At 34.7% G+C, this 19,340-nt stretch overlaps 1 protein-coding gene across 2 annotated transcripts; it reads left to right on the top strand.

The window, feature by feature from the left end:
• Positions 1-13,008: 13,008 nt before the first annotated feature.
• LOC107790344 (uncharacterized) lies at positions 13,009-18,770 on the top strand. Of its 2 annotated transcripts, XM_016612263.2 has the most exons (7): positions 13,013-13,137; positions 14,192-14,328; positions 14,515-16,078; positions 16,155-16,233; positions 17,159-17,601; positions 17,912-18,010; positions 18,124-18,770. In XM_016612263.2, exons 3-7 carry the CDS (start codon positions 14,630-14,632, stop codon positions 18,292-18,294), a joined length of 2,241 nt encoding a protein of 746 aa, XP_016467749.1. In that variant the 5' UTR covers positions 13,013-13,137; positions 14,192-14,328; positions 14,515-14,629; the 3' UTR covers positions 18,295-18,770. The 2 variants fall into 2 exon arrangements, with proteins under 2 accessions (XP_016467750.1, XP_016467749.1); XM_016612264.2 differs by lacking the exon at positions 14,192-14,328 and having other exon boundaries at positions 13,009-13,137.
• The last annotated feature ends 570 nt before the right edge of the window (positions 18,771-19,340 follow it).

Below are 19,340 nucleotides of genomic sequence, written 5' to 3'. Positions count from 1 at the left end.
ACGCAGGCGAGACGCTGTTGGACTGGTGTTGGGTTTGGACGCGGGGAGGTTGACGGTGGTTTTGGGGTCTGTTTGGTGGTGGTTTAACGTCGGAAAGGCGACGGGATGGGGGTGGTACCTGGGTGGTTTTCTGCTGGTTTTCGTGAGGGTCCCTAGGGTTTTTCTTGTTTTCAAAAGGAGGAAGAAGGTGACGGAGGAAGCTGTTTGGGGTGGTGGTTTATGGGCGATGGGGAGTTGGTGGTTTTTGCGTTGGGGGGGTAGGGAAGCTGTTAGTCGTGGCTGGATATCGCCGGCAGTAGGTGGTTTGGACGTAGGGGGAAGTAGGGATCCCCTTCAGTAGGGTTTGCTTCTTCTTCTTTTGAAGAAGAAGAAGATGATCAACAGTGTCGTTCCCCTTTTTCCAGTCCAAGTCTCGTGCATTTGTATGGGTTTGCCCCAAAAAATGAGCCCCACGCGTGGTGGGGTTCGAGACTTATGTCCCCCACGCGTGGTGGGGTTCCCCATGTGTCCTGGACACGGTTTATTGTGGGCTAGGTCCGAAATTAGGCCTAAAACCGGGTAGTTTGAACCCGAATATTATTCTTTTGCCCGGACCCGAGAAATAGGAACACGTTGCTTAACTAGTCCTATGTAAGCAAAATAACTACCGAAAATAAGACTAGTATTTAACAAAACTATATCTTTTTTTAAATATTTTTAAGGTTTTAAAATAGCTACAAAATATTAATAAAACTATTTTTGTAATTTTCGTAAATATTAAGATAAAATATGAAGTACTATTTTTGTATTTTTTCAAAGTTAAAACGACTATAAAATATTAATAAAACCATTTTTTTGTAATTTTCGTAAATATTAAGATAAAATATGAAGTAATATTTTTTGTATTTTTCAAAGTTAAAATAACTATAAAATATTAATAAAACTATTTTTTTTGTAATTTTCGTTTTTTAATAAAGACAAAAATATGAAATAATATTTTTTGTATTAAAATGACTTCAAAACATTAATAGAATTATATATATATATTTTTGTTAATTTTCGAATTTATATAAAGTACCAAAATAAAGTGCAATTTTTGATTTTTTCTAGTTTATGAGGGATACATAAACTAAAATTTATATATATACTTTTTTTTTTGTAATTTTTCTTTTTGCAACGAAATAAAGTAAAAATAGTTAAAATAGCTATACTAGACCCAATTTCACATATTCACACTAAAATGTGAAAATTCTCGGGGAGGGTCAAAAATCACGTGCTTACAGATCGTTCTCAATGTTTAACCTTTTCTTGATTCGAGTTACACTTCTGTGTTTGATTCGATTATCCTGTTGAACTCTCCAGCTGAGATCTAGCATACTATGAGATTTAAATGTTACTGTTTCCTTCAAATCTTCCTTATTAAAATGGTGATTAGTTAGTGAGCTTTGAATTCATGGCATAGACAGTTTGTTTTTTTCTGTCATTGTGTCAACGCAAGACACCAGGAAAGCAATAAGTTTCCTGGGAGCAAATTTAGGGATTGAGTTTTATATTGGCTATGAGTTTAATTTAAAAAGGGAAGAAATCTTGGAGCCTATGCACTGAAATTGCGCCTGGCCCGTTTTCACAATCATATACTGTTAATATATATGTAGAACAGATCCGACATCTTGGCCCCTCTTAATTAAGTATGACTCTTCTAATTATATTGAGGCGTGCCATTTAGTTTCCATGGCCCTCGCAAAGTTGCAAATTCGTAATTGCTTTATGCGCGTTAGTTTAATAATATTACCTTCTTAAACTCGGGTGTACATTTATGTGACCCAAATCCAAATCTCAACGATGTTAAAATATGTCAAAAGCCATGGGTGCATTTATGTGACATGGTTCAAGATGTGTTTTAATAGCGTTGTAATTCTCTCTAAAAAAATGAATAAAAGCGGTTGAAGTTAAAATTTGCACATAGGTTCATAATTATTTAAAGTCAGATAATTAAGTTGAATATAACAGTTAAGCGACCGTGCTAGAACCACGGAACTCGGGAATGCCTAACATCTTCTCCCGGGTTAACAGAATTCCTTACTCGGATTTCTGGTTCGCGGACTGTTAAACAGAGTCAAGCCTTTCCTCGATTCGGGATTCAACCGGTGACTTGGGACACCATAAATCTCCCAGGTGGCGACTCTGAATTTTTTAACAATAAATCCCGTTTCGATTGTCACTTAAAGTGGAAAAACTCCTTATACACCCTTTTACGGGAGTGTAGTGAAAAAGGAGGTGTGACATACATGGCAAGTGAATGAGCCCATATTCACTTTTGATATTTCCAGTGTTTATGAGATTCAATCCTAATTTTAGTTGGTCTACTAATTAATGAGAACAAGCAACCTAGGAGAATTCGTAAAGAACTTTCTAGAGGGTTTATTGCTTGGTGGCTAAGTCAATCTCTCCCTATAAATAGAGGGTTCTATTCCATTGTAATTCATCCTATATCAATAAGAATTTTCTTCTCTCTATTTTTCTCTACAATACTCTTCTTCTTCTTTTATTGTTCCATAACATGATACAAGTTATTCTTAGTTATCATGGATTCATGGTAACGATACTTTAAAAATAAAGGAAGAAAAATCATATAGGACCTATAATAAACAAGATCAATGTCAATTTTAATTTGATTCTTTCCACTCTTTATTTACCATTCAATTTCACACCATAAATAAAGTATAGGTTTTTCGAAATTTCTAGGCTAGGCTTTATATATTACTTAATTAATATGTTTTATCTTATAACTCTGTAAGGTAAAATTTTAATCGATATTTAAGTTCAAAATATTTAGATTTCCTACATAGCAGTTCAAAAAAGGTAATTATTTAATATGCAAGATTTTACTTGATTTTAAAGTCTTAATTAGTAAAACTAAATTAAAATTTTGTCTAATGTGAAATCTATTTTTAAAAGAAAAAATAAGCGAAAGGGCCTTCGTGCTTTTAATATAATTAGTTTCTGGGCACGTATGTTGTGCGTGTACCCAATAACAGTGAATACAAACTTTTTAAAATTACAAATATTGTTAATAGATATGTTTGATTTTGAAATAAAAATTAAATGTGGTATTTTAATTTTAAAAATGGTTCATACGGTTAGTTGTGTATTTCTGTTTAGTGTGCTTGTGTTTTCCCTTTTTCTTTACTAAAACGAGGGTCTACTGGAAACAACTTTTTTGCCTTCTTGAAGGTAGGGGTAAGGTCTGCATAAATTCTATATTTCCTAGACCCTACTTGTGAAAATAAAGTGGATTGTTATTGTTATCGTTAGTTATTGATGTTATTTAGCTAACCTATAAAGTTATACACAAAAGTTCTTTGATGCCTTTCTGAGTTATCCACATAATATATTTAAATTTCAGTTTAAGAAAAGGCACGAACGCCATCTTCTTAATTAGTTGAGTTGCAATTTTTTGGCCAAATGAAAATATCACCAAAATATGTGAAAAGATTAACGCTAACCTACTTAGAAATTATCTCCTTACTAAGATAATAATAAAAGGCACAAATTTTAAATAGATTCTAATTTCTTAGTAAGAGTTTATCATTTGGATCTTATGTTGAAAATAGTTGTACTATTGATGAGTTAAAAATAAAGTAAAATCAAACAATTAAATATAGTTCTCCTAAAGAAAGAAGATTACTAACAGTCTAACACCAACTAATCCACAAAATATACTAAAGATTTAGAGTCAGCCAGAATAATATTCAAACAAAGAATGAATACTGGGCTTCACTAACAGTTTGTTTGGATGGTTGTTACATATCGTTTCATAATTTATCGTATCGTATTGTATTGTACTGTATCGTTTGATGAATACAATGTTTGGATGAATTGTGTCGTTTTGTCGTCGTTTCATGGTATCATGCACCAGTAATATGATGAATAAACTTGCAATATTACAAAGAAAAATTATAATACGGTATATAAAAAGGTAGGGTAAATGATAAAATAAAATTATTTAATAATAATGAAGGGTGAGATTGAAGGAAAAACACAAGGAAACGATGCGATCACACCAAATCAATCGTTACATAAAGTGGCACATTTCATCGTTACGTAACGACGAATTTAACAATACGATATAATAAAATTTAAGTAACAATCAAAACAAAAATTATATTTAAAATAACAATACGATACGATACAATATGTAACAACCATCCAAACAAGCAGTAAATACAAAAACATATCCAAGTGTCCGTTGAAGGGCAATCAAATTTAAGTTTTCTTTGGATTATTAAAGTAAGAGTTATTGTGATATACAAAATGTATTTAGATTGCAAGAACACCCGAATTATAATTATAAAATTTTGTAAAAGATAAAGAGTAAACTGGACGTATTTCTAGTTCCACTAGCAACCAGATTTACACTTTATTAGAACTTCAGGAAAATTGAAGTACAATGTAGATACAAAAACAAAACATACCCCATAATCACAAAAAATTAATCAAATTTTCTAAAATCCTTTTCTGATAAGAAGCAAAAATTGAGGCTAAACAGACAAATAACAGAAAATTAACAAAGAAATTGAAACTTATAGAGAAAAAAAAGTGCACCAAGTACCACATAATCGAAAAAAATAAGCAAAACCCACAAAATCTTTTTCGGGATATTATCACTTTCAAGGCAAAATCTACTAAAGAACATATAATTTAACAAAAAAAATTAAAACTTGGAGAAACATGCATCAAGAGCACCAAGTACCATATAACCTCACAAAATATAAGAAAGTCGAAAAATTTCATGTCAAATTAATAGTATTTTAAGGCTAAACAAATAAACTAACATAAAATTTAATCAACATCTTGATTTCCCATGTAACTCAGTTTTCCAAAAAATAGAAACGAACTCATTTACACGTGAAAACTTCAAAAAGACAATTTAAAAAAAAAAAGAATTCATTAGATAATCTAGTTCTTTTTTTTCTCCTTCATTTTGTTTTTTTTTAATCTCTAATTAAATGCCTGTTATATGCATAAACATGTTAAACTTCTTTAAGATGAAAAAAGAAACAAGTCAAAGATGATGAAATCTAAGGTATAGATAAGTGATATATCTTTCTAAAATTATATATATGAAATAATGAAAATAAAATTTGTAAAGTGTTTTTGTCCTTTGGTAGCTATTTTAAACAAAAGAGAAAGATTAGAAGAATGGTAGAGATTTCCATAGGCACAATAAAAAAGAAAAATTGTACAACCAGAGACATACATACACCAAGCTGCAACCTACCTCAATCCATCAACGTAGTCTTTGATCAGTCTCTTCATTTGCTCACAATTTCAAATTACTTGAGCATTTGCAAAGATTATATTGATTTTCAAGAGCAAAATAATTGCAAGGAATTGAAGAGACCATTGATCATTATCCTAATAAATGTTATTTATTATATTGAATAATTCATTTCCTTGATTGCTAGCTTCACATTATGAGAGAAAAGAAGAAAAGTTTGTTTAACGCACCAGATTTTGACGGAATAATGGGGTGATACATGTATTAATTAAAAGAAATTAACTTTGTATAAATTCAATACCTGAGATACATGTATCTACAGAATTTTAAAATTTCATGACTAACCTTATAACTAACGTATGTTGTGTACTAAATTTAAGGTATTATTTAGTTTTATAAGGATCTAAAAGTCTATTAATTTTTAGTGGGCATTTAGGTAATTCAATCTTCTACTTAGGATCTTCCCACTTTTAGTATGATATGATATGACGATGATATGATAATATGATTAGGTGAAATCACGTGTCCTTAAAACCACATTATAAGTTTAATTGTTATCCAATTTTAAGGATAAACAAGCATATTACTTTATTTAATATTTTTGTCTACTACTTTTTCCATTAACGATGATGATGATGATGATGATGATGATGATGGTAATAATAATAATAATAATAATAGGTTGCAAGGCTTAAAGAGAAAATCAAGTTGACTGAACTAACTAAAACATGCTCTCGGCACATGATAGTTAACATGCGCTGACTGTGCTCATCCATGGCAAATGAAGGAGGACGGGGACGGGGACGAGGGCGTGGTAGGCCCAAGAAGAACCCCATAGCTATATTTGGTAGCTCTGTGGGTGCTCGAATCCAAGCTGATGGAAAGGAGAAGGATCAATTAGGCACACCTTCTCACAAACAAGTGGTGCAGGAAATTGAAATTGCAGTGGGGATAACGAGCTGTGAAGCGGGATCACCGTCGACAAGTTCTAGCATTAAAAAGAGGCTAGATCTGAACACTCCTCTAATAGCAACTGAAGTTAACAGCCTTGAGGAGCACCAGATCCAACATGCAAGTAAGGGAACAATATTTTCTGGCAATGAAACAGTGAATCCTATACATGCTGCTAATGGAACAATGATTGTGGAGAATACTAAGCCTGTGAGGTAGTTGTTGCGGAGGCCAAACCATGGACAAATCTATTTCAGAGGAACAGAGCAATTGAGAATGGTACGTTGTTATCTTACATACCTCCACAAATTATTGTTGGACAAATTGTAGTGCAATTAGACAAAGCTGAAATTGATCTAGAGACTGAGAAGTGGAGAAGTGTAGCGATAGCTTAAATCATTGGGGAAGTGTCAGGTTCTTACACTATGAAGAGATATATTGGGATTAATTGGGCAAATGTTGTTGAACCCGAGTTATACCTACATGAGGAGGCTACTACACCATTAAATGTCATAACAAAGCAGACATGCAGGAAATCTATTATTCTTGGCCATATACGATCAACAATAGACCTATTATTTTAAAGCTTTGGACACCAGACTTTGACTTCAATGAGGAGTTTCCTACAAAAATTCCTTTGTGGATCCAATTTCCTAAGTTGCCTATGAACTGTTGGGGTCATGATTCTTTAAGCAGAATGGCTAGTGCAATTGGGACTTCTATATATGCAGATGAGTGTACTGCAATGAAAATCAGAGTGTCTTTTGCGAGGATGCTGATAGAAGTAAACATCACTAAAGAGCTGCCTCTAGAGTTAGTGGTTATGGATCCTAATGGCACGCAATTCACACAGCTAGTGATGACTAGAAACCTGAGTATTGCTAGAAATGCCTAGTGGTGGGGCATAAGTGTGGCATAGAGCAATGACCAAATAATCAACAAGAGAAGCAATCTATAAGGAGAAGAGAGCCTAAGAAGGTAACAATGGAATGGATACAAAGGCCCATTGAATGGAGGAGACAATCAGGATAACCAACCAGGGGACCAAGCTCAGCAACAGACACAAGACATTCTTCCTCAGTAAGGCAAAGAAGGTCCATAGGGCAGAGGAAATGTGAAGACAATTGTTGGAGCTCATGCACAAGAGAAGCAGGACAATTTTCAAATGCCTATACAACAACACAAGGACAATTTGGATGTAACAGTAGATAAGGGTAAAGCTGCAAGAACTATGCCTGAACTGAATATGGTAAATTTTCCAGCAGTGTCAGCTATATCAGTGAAAAATGTCTTTGAGCCATTACAAAGTGGAAGCTGGATAGTTAACACCCTACCACCTGATAAAGGTAGGGGTCACATGACTTGCTAATGAAGTGGCTCTTCTAGAATATCAGGGTTGTAAATAAGAGATACAAAAAAAAGAGTTAAAAAATATATTAGTAGCCAGAAAATAAATTTAGCAACAATAGTTGAAGCTAGAGTCAAAGAATATAATGCAAGTAAGGTGATGCTAAATGTAAACCCAGGGCAGAACTCTTTTACAAATTATCAACATGCACCAAATGGAAGATTGTGGCTTACATGGGATCCTCAATGGTATATTGTTACATTGCTAAGAACCGAAGCTCAACTTATACATTGTTTAGTACAGGATAGGCTGTGTGTGGTGGATTATGAAATTACAGCTATCTATGGATATAATACTCTGGAACAAAGGAAACAATTATGTGAATCTATAAAAGAGTTAGCAGTAAGAATTACCAAACCTTGGCTCCTATATGGTGATTTCAATATTGTACTGTATTCTAATGACAAACTTCTGGGTAATCCTATTAACTATACAAAAATTTAGGATTTGGCTAATTGCCTGACTTCACTATCACTGAATGGACTGCCTTGGACAGGGGAGTATTACACATGGTCGAACAAGTAACATGGTGCAGATATAATATATAGCATGCTTGACAGAACACTTGGTAATTTTGAATGAAAGATGCAGTGGGGTCATGTGACTACTGAATACGGGTTACCATTTATTTCTGATCATGCTCCCACGACACTAACTTTACACTCAGCTCCAAAACATGGCAAAGTACCATTTAAATTCTTTAATATTTGGGCTAAGCATGATAGTTTTATTGCTATTGTAGAAAGGATTTGGGGACAATCATATGCTACTTGCTAGATAAAGAATGTTTGGATGAAGCTGAAGACCCTAAGACCACATTTCAGAACTTTAAATAATGAACAGTTCGGAACCATTAGCTTAAAGATTGAACAGGCTATAGTGGAATTAGGAAACATACAGGAGAAGATCAATGCAGCATGTAATGATTCACTGTTTGAAGAAGAAATGAGCCTCTTACAGAATTTAGAAAAATGACTCTCATAAAGGAAAGTGTATTGAAACAGAAGTCTAGAGCAAAATGGATTAGACTTGGTGATTCAAACACCAAGTATTTTGTAGCTGTCATGAAGGAAAGAAGTCAGAAGAACATCTAAATGAAATTGTGGCCCTCACATGTAATAAGCTTACTCACCCTGACAGTATAATTGAGTTTTATAAGTCACTAGTGGGATCAGCAACCCATTCTCTCCTTGCTATAAACAAATTGATTATGAGAAATGGACCAGTCCGTCACAACAACAAAAGATTGCTCTATGTGCTGAGGTTACTGACCAAGAAATCTATGCTGGATCATGTGCTATTGATAATGATAAAGCACGAGGAATTGATTGATACAATACCTACTTCTTTAAAAAGGCATGATTGATCATTAAAGCCGTCAAAGACTTTTAATTGTATAAAGCTGTTAACTGCACTACTCTCACATTGGTGCCTAAAATACCCAGTCCTAATATAGTCCTAATACAATCAAAGATTATCGACCAATTGCATGTTGCACCATGCTTTATAAACTCATATCTAAAGTGCTAGTAGCCAGGATACAACAAGTCATTGCCTCTATCATCTGTGAGGCACATGCTGGCTTCATTCCTCACAGGAGAATAGCTAATAACATCATACTACAACATGAGCTAGTAAAGGCATATACAAGGAAACACATTTATGACAGATGTATGATCAAGATTGATCTTCAAAAAGCCTATGACTCAGTCGAGGTTGAGTTTTTTTGAGCAGGTCCTAATAGAACTGGGATTTCTGATTTGTAGCATGGATAATAAAGTATGTTACCACTGTTAACTATATTGTCATGATAAATGGTGAATCCACCCACCCTTTGATGTTGCTAAAGGTTTGAGGCAGGGAGATCATATCTCCCCCTTCCTATTTGCCATAGTTATGAAGTATCTTAGTAGAAGTCTTAATAGTCTCAAAGAAGCGAAAAATTTCATATTTCATCCAAGATATGCCAAACTAGGGATCACACACCTTAGTTATGCAGATGACCTTCTGTTATTTGCTAGAGGTGACATTCCTTCAATCTTTGTTATTCATAGATGTTTTAGTCAATGTTCCCAAGTATCAGGGCTACAAGCAAATCTGGAAAAAAGCTCAATGCACTTTGGTGGAGTCCCTCAGACTGTAAGAATGGATATCGTGCAACATTTATGTTTCACACTGGGGGAACTGCCTTTCAAATATCTTGGTATCCCACTTGCTACCAAAAAGCTTTCATTGATATAGTGGCAACCTTTGATAGAGAAAATAGTTGTAAGGATCTCTTCCTGGACAACAAAGAAATTATCATGTGATGGTCGAGTACAACTTGTTCAAACTGTACTATTTGGTATTTAATCCTATTGGTCGCAGCTGTTTACTCTGTTTCAAAGGTCTTGAAGATAATTTATTCATATTGCAGAAGCTACATCTGGTCTGGGATAAACGTGATCACAAAAAAACTCTGGTAGCCTTGGATAAAATGCGTACACCTAAATCAAGTGGGGGCCTAAACTTGATTAATTTGCATCTACGGAACAAGGCTACTCTAGCTGAAGTCTGCTGGGATGTAGCAAATAAGCAAGATCGACTATAGATAAGATGGATACATGCTTTCTACATCAAAGACAAACACTTTGAAGAGGTGTCAATTCCCAAACAAACAAGTTGGATAGTGAGACAGATCCTAAATGCTAGAACAACACTTCAACAGTTGCAACATCAACAACATTAAAGAAAGAGTATGACCATCAGCTTCTACTTGCAGTTGTTGGGAAACATACCAAGAGTTAACTGGAAATGCTTGGTGTTCCAAAACAATGCCAGGCCAAAATCTATATTCACCATGTGGCTGTAACTACATGGGAGATTGGTGAATGCAGATAGGCTGATACAATGGGGACTAGCTGTAGATCCAAAGTGCTCCTTATGCCAAGCTCATGTTGAGAACATGGAACACTTGTTCGTCAACTGTCGATTTGCCAAGGAGTCGTGGCATAGAATCCTGCAATTGTTGCAAAGGCAGAATGTTGCTAGGGATAATTGGGAATAACATATGCACTGGTTGTACAATGCGCTAAGGGTAAAACACAATGAGCACAAGTCTTTAGGATGGTATATGTTGAGATAACTCACTTCATTTGGACAGAAAGGAACCTGCGATTATTTAAAAAGAGAAGCAGAAGAGTTGATGGTATTGCACGTGAGTTAGCCTACATATGTAACGTACGAGCCACCACTGGACTAGTAGCATGGTGCATCATTTTATGTTTTGATATAGACAATTAGTGTAGGCTTTAGAATATGTAAGAGTTATAACTGCTGAGTTATAAGCATGCTATGGATACGTAAAATTTACTGGCGATTAATACAAAATTTGTTAGTTACCAACAAAAAAAGATAATAATAATAACCATGACATTGATTTTCAAGTATTTTTTTTTGTATATATATTATTGTGTTAGTTTTTTTGATTGAAGGTATTACATTTGTTGGTTTTATAAAATGTGACTTTTTGGGTATAAATATTTTAACTTTTTTTTTTTCATATTTCACCGCAAAACACTTTAATAAGTATATTTAAAAATTAAAAATATTCACTGATAGAGAAAATGAAGGCGGTTGCATGTAATTAATACCAATAAAATAAAAAAATAAAATAAAAGGAAAATTGTGAATTTAGCCTCTCAAATATCAATAAATTTTTATTTTAATCCTTATAATTTCTAGTTAAGCACATTAAATCTTCAATTAATTGATATGTGCATATTGATCCCTTCTAGCAAACATTCATAAATTCAAATATTTAATGAATTACTTGGTGTTGGACCATTTAGTTACCAATGTGTTATGTTAAATATGTAATGTTGCTTCATTGTTGAATGTTTTATAGTTTTGAAAATAATCTAAATATCACATATTTCCTACATGAACGGATCAAAATACACATTTTAATAACGAAAGAGGCCTAAAACTGCCCTTGAACTATTGGTGTTGGTACAATAATACCTTCCTTTCACCTATTTTGCAAAATTTACCCTCACCGTTTTCTTTCCGGCTCAAGACTACCCTTATGACTAACAACATTGTTTGTTTTAAAAGAAGCTTTAATTATTTTTCACGTGTCATCGTCTCATTGGCCTAACTTAAAATCCACCCAAATTAAAATAAACTCACTCGCATCCAAAACCCATATCTAAGGAATTGACTTTTCTTTGCTCTTCTCTTCTCCAAATGTTATCTTCTTCTAAAAAATGCATTACCGTATCAATCTCCCCCTTCACCCCCACCCCAACGTCTATGCATTCATATTCTTCTTCTTCTTCTTCTTCTCATTTTTTTGGTGACGTTGCACTTCATTCGAATAATCACCACAAACACCATTAAAGTTTTATTTTCAAACAATTAAATTTTTTAGTCACCAACATTTTATATCATACAACTTTCATCCGGACATATGAACACTAACAAAGAGTCGAGGGTGATGGTCATTGAGCATTTGCAAATTTTTTCAGTGTATATTTTCTGAACATCCGATCATGTCCATAAATTAAGTTGTAGTACGAGGATGATCATCATGCTATATCAACACCGCCAATTTCAAGAAAGAGACGGCAAAATCAAGAAGAATATTTGAGAGCATGTCTAAGAATACGAGAGAATAGGAGAAGGTGATTATAATAAACACTTTGTTGAGTTTATTGTAAGAAAGAGTGAAATGTAGTAAGAAAAAATTGATGATGAATGGTATTTTTGTGAAAGAAAAAAATTGGAGTGTCGATGTATATATTTAATGGAGGAAGAAATAGAAAGAAGAAGGTGATGAACTATAAGAGAAAATTTTGTTTGCTTAAAAAAATAGGTGTGTGAGGGTTTCGGATGTTGGAGTATTTTGAAAAGTTAGAGGAGAAAGAAATGGAAGATGGAGAGGAAGAAGGATAGACTAAGGGAAAATGTATTTTTGTTTACGGGTTGGATGTGGGTAGATTTATTTTAATTCGGGGTGGGTTTTAAGTTAGATCAATGAGATGATGACATGTGAAAATTAATTATTTTTTTATTTCTACTAAATAGGGCTGTTAGTCATAAGGGTAGTGTTGAGCCGAAAAAAACGGTAAGGATAAATTTGACAAAATAGGTGGACAGAGGATATTATTATACCAACTCCAATAGTCTAGGGGCTGTTTTGGCCCTTTTTCGTTTTAATAAACTAAAGTTTAAATGTGCTTAGCCACTATTACTAGGACTAAAGTCGAAATGTATCAACAATTGAGGGACCAAAAGTGCAAATATCACAAAAAATAAAAAATAAAGACAAAAGGAAAATAGGCAGGTACCAAGTCAGCGGGATCGTAAAGCCCAATATAAAAGTACAAAGCCCTAGTCCAGTTCCCGCCAATAATGTTGGCGCGTTTTCACATTCAGCAATATCCTTATATTTCACTAATTTACCCGGGAAAATTCAGTCGCTCATCTTTCTCCTCAACTTTCTTCTGTCACTCTCGAACCAGCGATTCAGAATCAGGTGAGCTCAATTTGCTATCTGTTTATTCCCAGATCTGTTTTCTGGAGCTGTTGATTTGTCTTTCTGTTAAAGCATTCTTTGTTTATTCTACAATTAATTAAAACATGAGATTTATTTCAATATATTAGCCTTTTAAGGATTTTATAGATCCCATATTCATTTACTACTCCTGCCTCCAATCAAGATTCTATAATTTTTGGATCTTCGACTTGTATGCACGGATAGATCCAGTTTACCGTTTTGATTGAAAAAAATGTGTTGGGAATATATGTTAAATGAACCATGTTTATATATACCCATTTGTTTTTACTTGGAAACATGTGGTTTAATTAATTTATTTGGTTAAAAAAGGTGTTTTAAGTGATTAATTTCAGATATTCCTAGCTTAGTTTATTGGGCATTTGATAATGTACTTTCAGATTTTTTTAAGTCAAATTGAGATCTAGTTTTCATAATTACAAGTGTTATAGGTAAAAAAATTGCTAATTGACTATTCGTGCTTGAGCTAAGGCTGTAAGGTAGAAACTTTCTCTTATCTTTCAGTCTTGTCAAGAGAAAACATATAGGGCTGTGAGGTAGAAACAATTTTCAGAGACTTTGTATATGCAGAGGCGGAGCTAACTTGATTGTAGATTTAATATTTGTGCTAATAACTAGATTCTAGATTTAATATTTGTACATTTTTGATGAATTTCTTTACACAAATACATTGTTTGAGCAAAAGCTACTTGGTGTGGCGGAACCTGGCATAAATTTGGCATCTCATTGTCCCACTTTTCCCAGTGGTTTCTTCTGTCACTTCCTGCCCCCACTTTGCCTTTTTTTTTTTGCAAATGCCATTGTCTTATTTATGTGATGTTACTTAACTTTTATGTAATTTACTAGATGTGAAATTTTTGCTTTCCTTTTTATTTGTCTTTCCGATTCAGCTCCATGTGAATTGAAATACTGAGCTAAGAAAATCTTTCTTAATGTGAAGACTTAGTTTTATGATTTTTGGACCTCACCTTGTTAGACATTACTAACCAGAAAGTCAATGTGAAATTGGTTAAAGCTATTGGTAGGAGTGGCATTTCCTTTTCAGTTCTTGGGGTTGGTCGACATCTTGATCTTTACTCAGTGGAAGACGTGACACTGTTGTTTCCTACTACAGTTCCATCATTTGTTGAACTACTCTGCATTATTGTATAGGTTTGTGTTCATTTTTCTCCATGTATCTCCACATACTTTTTTTTTTGCTTGAACTGTTTTTTCTTGTTTATAACAGCATCAATATGAGATAATAATTAAGTGTTTGGCTTTTTAGACATCCCAAAATAGGGTTTTTGCCCAAAGGAGGTTATCTGAGTAAAATTATAAGGTTTCTTTCTTCTGCAGTATTCTGGAAAACTGGTGGCATCTTGGAGATATAGTCAGGGTAGAGTTACTACACCTTGATAGGCATTTGCATTTCCACCAATAGTTCATGAACTCGAGCCAAACCTGTTAGTCAATGGAGCGAAGGAGTGGCAACTACTTGCACTATATCCAGGTTGTGAGAAGAGGGTTGATAGTAAAGGTCCGTAATGTAGATTCTCATGGAAAGCCTGATCTGACTATCAAGAAGTTAAAAGACATCTGTGATACTGAACATGCTAGACTCGGGGGTTCACATGTTAAGTGTGAAACTGAATGTTTTCCAGTAGTAGACAGAACATTAAAGACAATAGAACCTGAAAATAACAAATTTGGTTGCCTTGCTGATGATGAGGTAAGCAGTCAGTCAGCTGATTATAATTCTGGAGAAATAACACTGAAACTACTAAAGGAGAGATGCAAGTCCAAGAAAAGGAAATTTGCTACTCCAAGTCCTACTTCTACAAGTCCAAAGCAGGCTGACGGATGTTATCAGCCAGAGGAAGATGATGATCTAAAAGTACCCCTTAGTCATTTGAAGCTGGGGATTTCCAAGAAAGCAAATCGTAAAAGAAGGTGCACCAACAGAAATCTCTTTGCATCACCAAACAAACCTGTATCAATTGAAGTTGAAGTGGTTCTGGAGCCTGAAGTTTCTCCACAGCTCAGATCTGATTTACCTGAAGTGCCAGAGCCTATAGCTGAGACTTCAGAATCTGTGTTTTCAATGTCACGAAACTCAGATTCTTCCAATTGCCCCTCTAATATCTGGATGGATAGCAAACCTAATTCTGATGCAACTACGCGTAGTGAATTATCAGACGTATTTGACTCTGAGGAAAAGATACCTGTTTCATTTGCAGAAGAGCAGAAACTCTGTACTCTTAATCAGATTTCCAATGATCAGTTCAAACATGTGGATCCTAAATATATTTACTCAGCTAGTGAAGCGCTAGCAGAGGTAAATAATCAGGAGGACAGATGTTATACAGAAAACAGTCAAAAAGAGTTGTTTGCTCCATCAAGATCTACAGAGATAGTAGCAACTGCAAACGATCATAGTTTAGGCATGCATGACTGCCTCAGGAATTGTTCTGATATGGATAAGAGTTCTGGTCAGAGTACCAACAATGTTGTGATTCACATTCCTGAGGCAATGATACCTAATAGCACTGACAGTGCTGGTCTTCATTATGCAGATGATGTTTGCATGTCTGGAGATGGAGATAAGGAAGTTTTGCTCTCAAATCAGGAATTTTGTTCAGTTGATGACCCCGTTGATAAGTGTATCTTATCGTGTAATTTGCAAACTTGCTCGGGCAGCGACAATAGTTTGCCATTCGTAGATGACATAAATGACAAGGAGCAGCTAACAGAGTGCTGCCTTACAGGAAATTGCTCGGATGATGAAAATCAGCCTCTGAAATCTTCAAGTATTTGTGAGGAAAAAGATTTGACGTTAACCAGTCAATCTCAGAATGCTTTGGATCAGATCTCAGCGTCTGAGCTGTCACAGCCTCCTGAGAGACTTCTATCAACACGAAAGGTTAGGGGTGTTTGCTGAAGATAATTTGCTTTATCTGTATTTCTTGAAGTATTTTAAACTATATAATCTTATGCAGGCTATTTCTCCGTGTTCTCAAGAGCGACTTTGTCTGGCTATGAACTCCATAGAATTAATCGATGACCTGGAGAACTATAGTAAGTCATATATGAAATTAGGTTTTTCATCATAAGGTGGACAGACTTTATATTTTTATCACTTTTCTATATAATTCAACTGATGTATATGCATAGCAACTCCAAGCACAGTTGATGCATTGCTTCACATTTCTTCACTGATAAATCGATGTCAGTTGAGATCAGAGAAACAACTGAACGGTGCTTCAACTTAATTCAAAGTTCATTTTAGCTGTTTCATCTTAAGAGTTCTGGTAGTTGCTTCTTTGGTTGAGCCCAAGAACCAATAACCAGATGACAAATCAAACAGATATTTGTGAATTTTATCTTTGGTTCTAAAGGTTTTACTTTAGACACAGATCTGTCTTCATTTACAAGCCTTTTGATTTACAGTAAATCAGACAAATTAAATAATTTGCAAATTATATATTATCCAGCGTATATGTGTTGACAAATGAAGATAACAGACTATTATTAAAAGAAGAAGAGAATGACTTACTTCTTGTCAGACTTATGTTTTAGAGTGCCTTCTTGCTTTGACTCTAGTATCATATCAAATATTAACTGATGGGTGGAAAACTTCTGCTTTTAGCTCGTATCGCGCAACATGAAGAAATGAGTAAGTTTCTAATTTACCAGTTGAAATGAAAGAACTTGTCAAATGAACGATAAACTCTTGGTTTCATACTTCAACCTTGAAAGTTATTAAATTCCTTAAGATTATCCACCACACATGTTTTTCTGGACTTAATTCCAATCAATCCATAGAATGAGAGTGACCACAGAAGCTTGGATTGAAATTCCTGGTTCTCTTACTCTTAATGATGATGTCCTTTGTATTGCTTGTGATAAGGATAATATTTTTCTTCCTAAATGTTCTGAACTGCCTCAGAACATGAGAGTGCCACAGAAGCTGACTTATTTTTTCTTGGCTAAATTCTTTCAGAATGTAAAGAGAAGCTCACTTTTGGGAATGAGAATTCTGAAGGATCACACCTTGCTGATGCTAGCACAACTAAAGATTCCGAAGGATCTGCACGGCTTAAGAAGGTTAAAGTTTTTATAGGTCCCAAGCAGATTGCTAGGAGATGGAAGACTGAAAAACGAGGTTCCCCTCCAAAAGGCAATCTACAAAAGCAGAGTTCCCCTCCGAAAGGCAATCTGGAAGGTCCTCGTCTTTCGCGTTCTCTACCTCAACTTAACACTGGGTGCACCTCTATCACACGTTGTTCAGAGAGTGCTATAGCATTTTCACAGAGGCAGATGCATGACATGGAATCTCTAGCATTGAAGCTTATGTCTGAATTGAAGTCGATGAAGGATATGGTAGAAGAAAAATTGCTCTTTGAAGCATATCGCACCAGTTCTTTGAAGAATGATGCTGATGAGGTATGTTCTTCCAGATATACTGGCATATCCGAGATGCATTGTTGAGTTAAATGACCAAAGTAATTCATAGTTATGTCTGATATAGCAAATGATACTTTTCATTTTAAATTTTCAAGTACTAGTGATGTTTCATTTTCCAAGACCTTATCTAACAATTGAAAATATATCAATTTGATCTTTATTTCGGTTATAAACTTGAAATAGGCATTGTGACACACGGGGAAAAGGCTACATTAGAATGACATGCTTAGATGAATTGCATGTCATGTAAGTATATCATTCTCAGCCTCTAGTATCTTATGTTTGACAGGTGAAGATTGCCATAAAAAGTGCAACAAAAGTCGAAGAGACAACACGAAAGTGGTTGTCAATGATGACTAGGGACTGCACCAGATTCTGTAAAATCATGGTTGGTACCATTCATTTTCTGTTATTCATAGTTGCTCTATCTTCAAACTTTTCCAATGTTTGAATATGGACTTCATAACTCATTATTTGAGTCATTGGTTTTCTGTGATATAGAAATTGAGTCAAAATGGTGCTGCTGTTTCCAAGAACACAGTCCACAGGGAGGGAAGGAAAATTTCTTTTGCTGATGAAGCTGGTGGTATGCTCTGTCATGTCAGCTATTTTGAGGATCCCGAGCTAACTTTGGAATCTGATGGCGACAAACAAGAAGACCTGATTCTATGAGAAATTTTGTTAGCCTCTTAGTAACAATCAACGGACTTTTCTCTTACTTCACATAGCTTTTTGTTTCCGTGATTACTGGAAGTTCTCTAAAAGTATGAAAAGCTGGAAAACTTTGTACCATTTATGTGGGTGTGGTTAGATTCTTGCGACCCATCAGCCTACTTTACCAAAGAGGTGGCAGCAGTGGAACGACCTCAGCCCAGACCTACTTTAACAGCCCATAAGGCTTTGCCCAGATTAATATGATGCTCAAGTGAAATCAGGGAAAGTGATATATTTCTCGATGATTCCCTTAGATCGACATCTGAGGCCTCTACGTGCAGCCAGCTTTTGCAGGTTTTTCAATATTCCTGCTCTACAAATGGATTATCGTGTATCTTGCTGGTTGATTGTGTCCAATAATGTAACATGAAATATTATTGTTCATTGTGCAGAACCTAATACATTTTAATATTGATTCTGCTTCGTGCTTCAGATCAAATGACTTTTAATCTGTGATTCTGCTTTGTACTTTAGATCAAATGACGGTTATCCTGAGTCGCCAAATGCATGGTTCAAGTGGTATTTGTTTGACCGACAATATGGATTTTGGTTTAACTAATTAAACATATAAAAATGAGGGCAAATCTTTGTTAACAATAATATCCTTGAAAGAAATCGTAATAGTATATCGAATGACGCGCAGATCTGTTCTAATAGGAGTGACAACATGCAATAGTCGAGGGTCAAGAATCAAAATAGAAATAATGCAATGACATTTATGTAAATAAATGCGAAAGAGTCACCCAAGACAAGATGAAAGTAATGAATATTCTTTTTGACAATGATGAGTGATGGACAATCCTTTGAATATTGGAGTTATTCTCGAATTTGGGGAAAAGTGCGGACAAGAATCTTAGCCAAAAAGTTATGTTTGTATCCTTGCAATAAAATTTGATCCTCTCCTTTAAAGTCAACAAGTATTTTACAAATGAATTTCTCACGTGTGTCTCTTTCTATTTATATGGAACATGTTTAAAAAAACCCCCAATAGTACAAGTACGGAG

Source organism: Nicotiana tabacum, chromosome 16 (assembly GCF_000715075.1).
Source record: "Nicotiana tabacum cultivar K326 chromosome 16, ASM71507v2, whole genome shotgun sequence".
Classification (NCBI taxonomy): domain Eukaryota; kingdom Viridiplantae; phylum Streptophyta; class Magnoliopsida; order Solanales; family Solanaceae; genus Nicotiana; species Nicotiana tabacum.
This window is presented reverse-complemented; position numbering and strand designations above follow the sequence as displayed.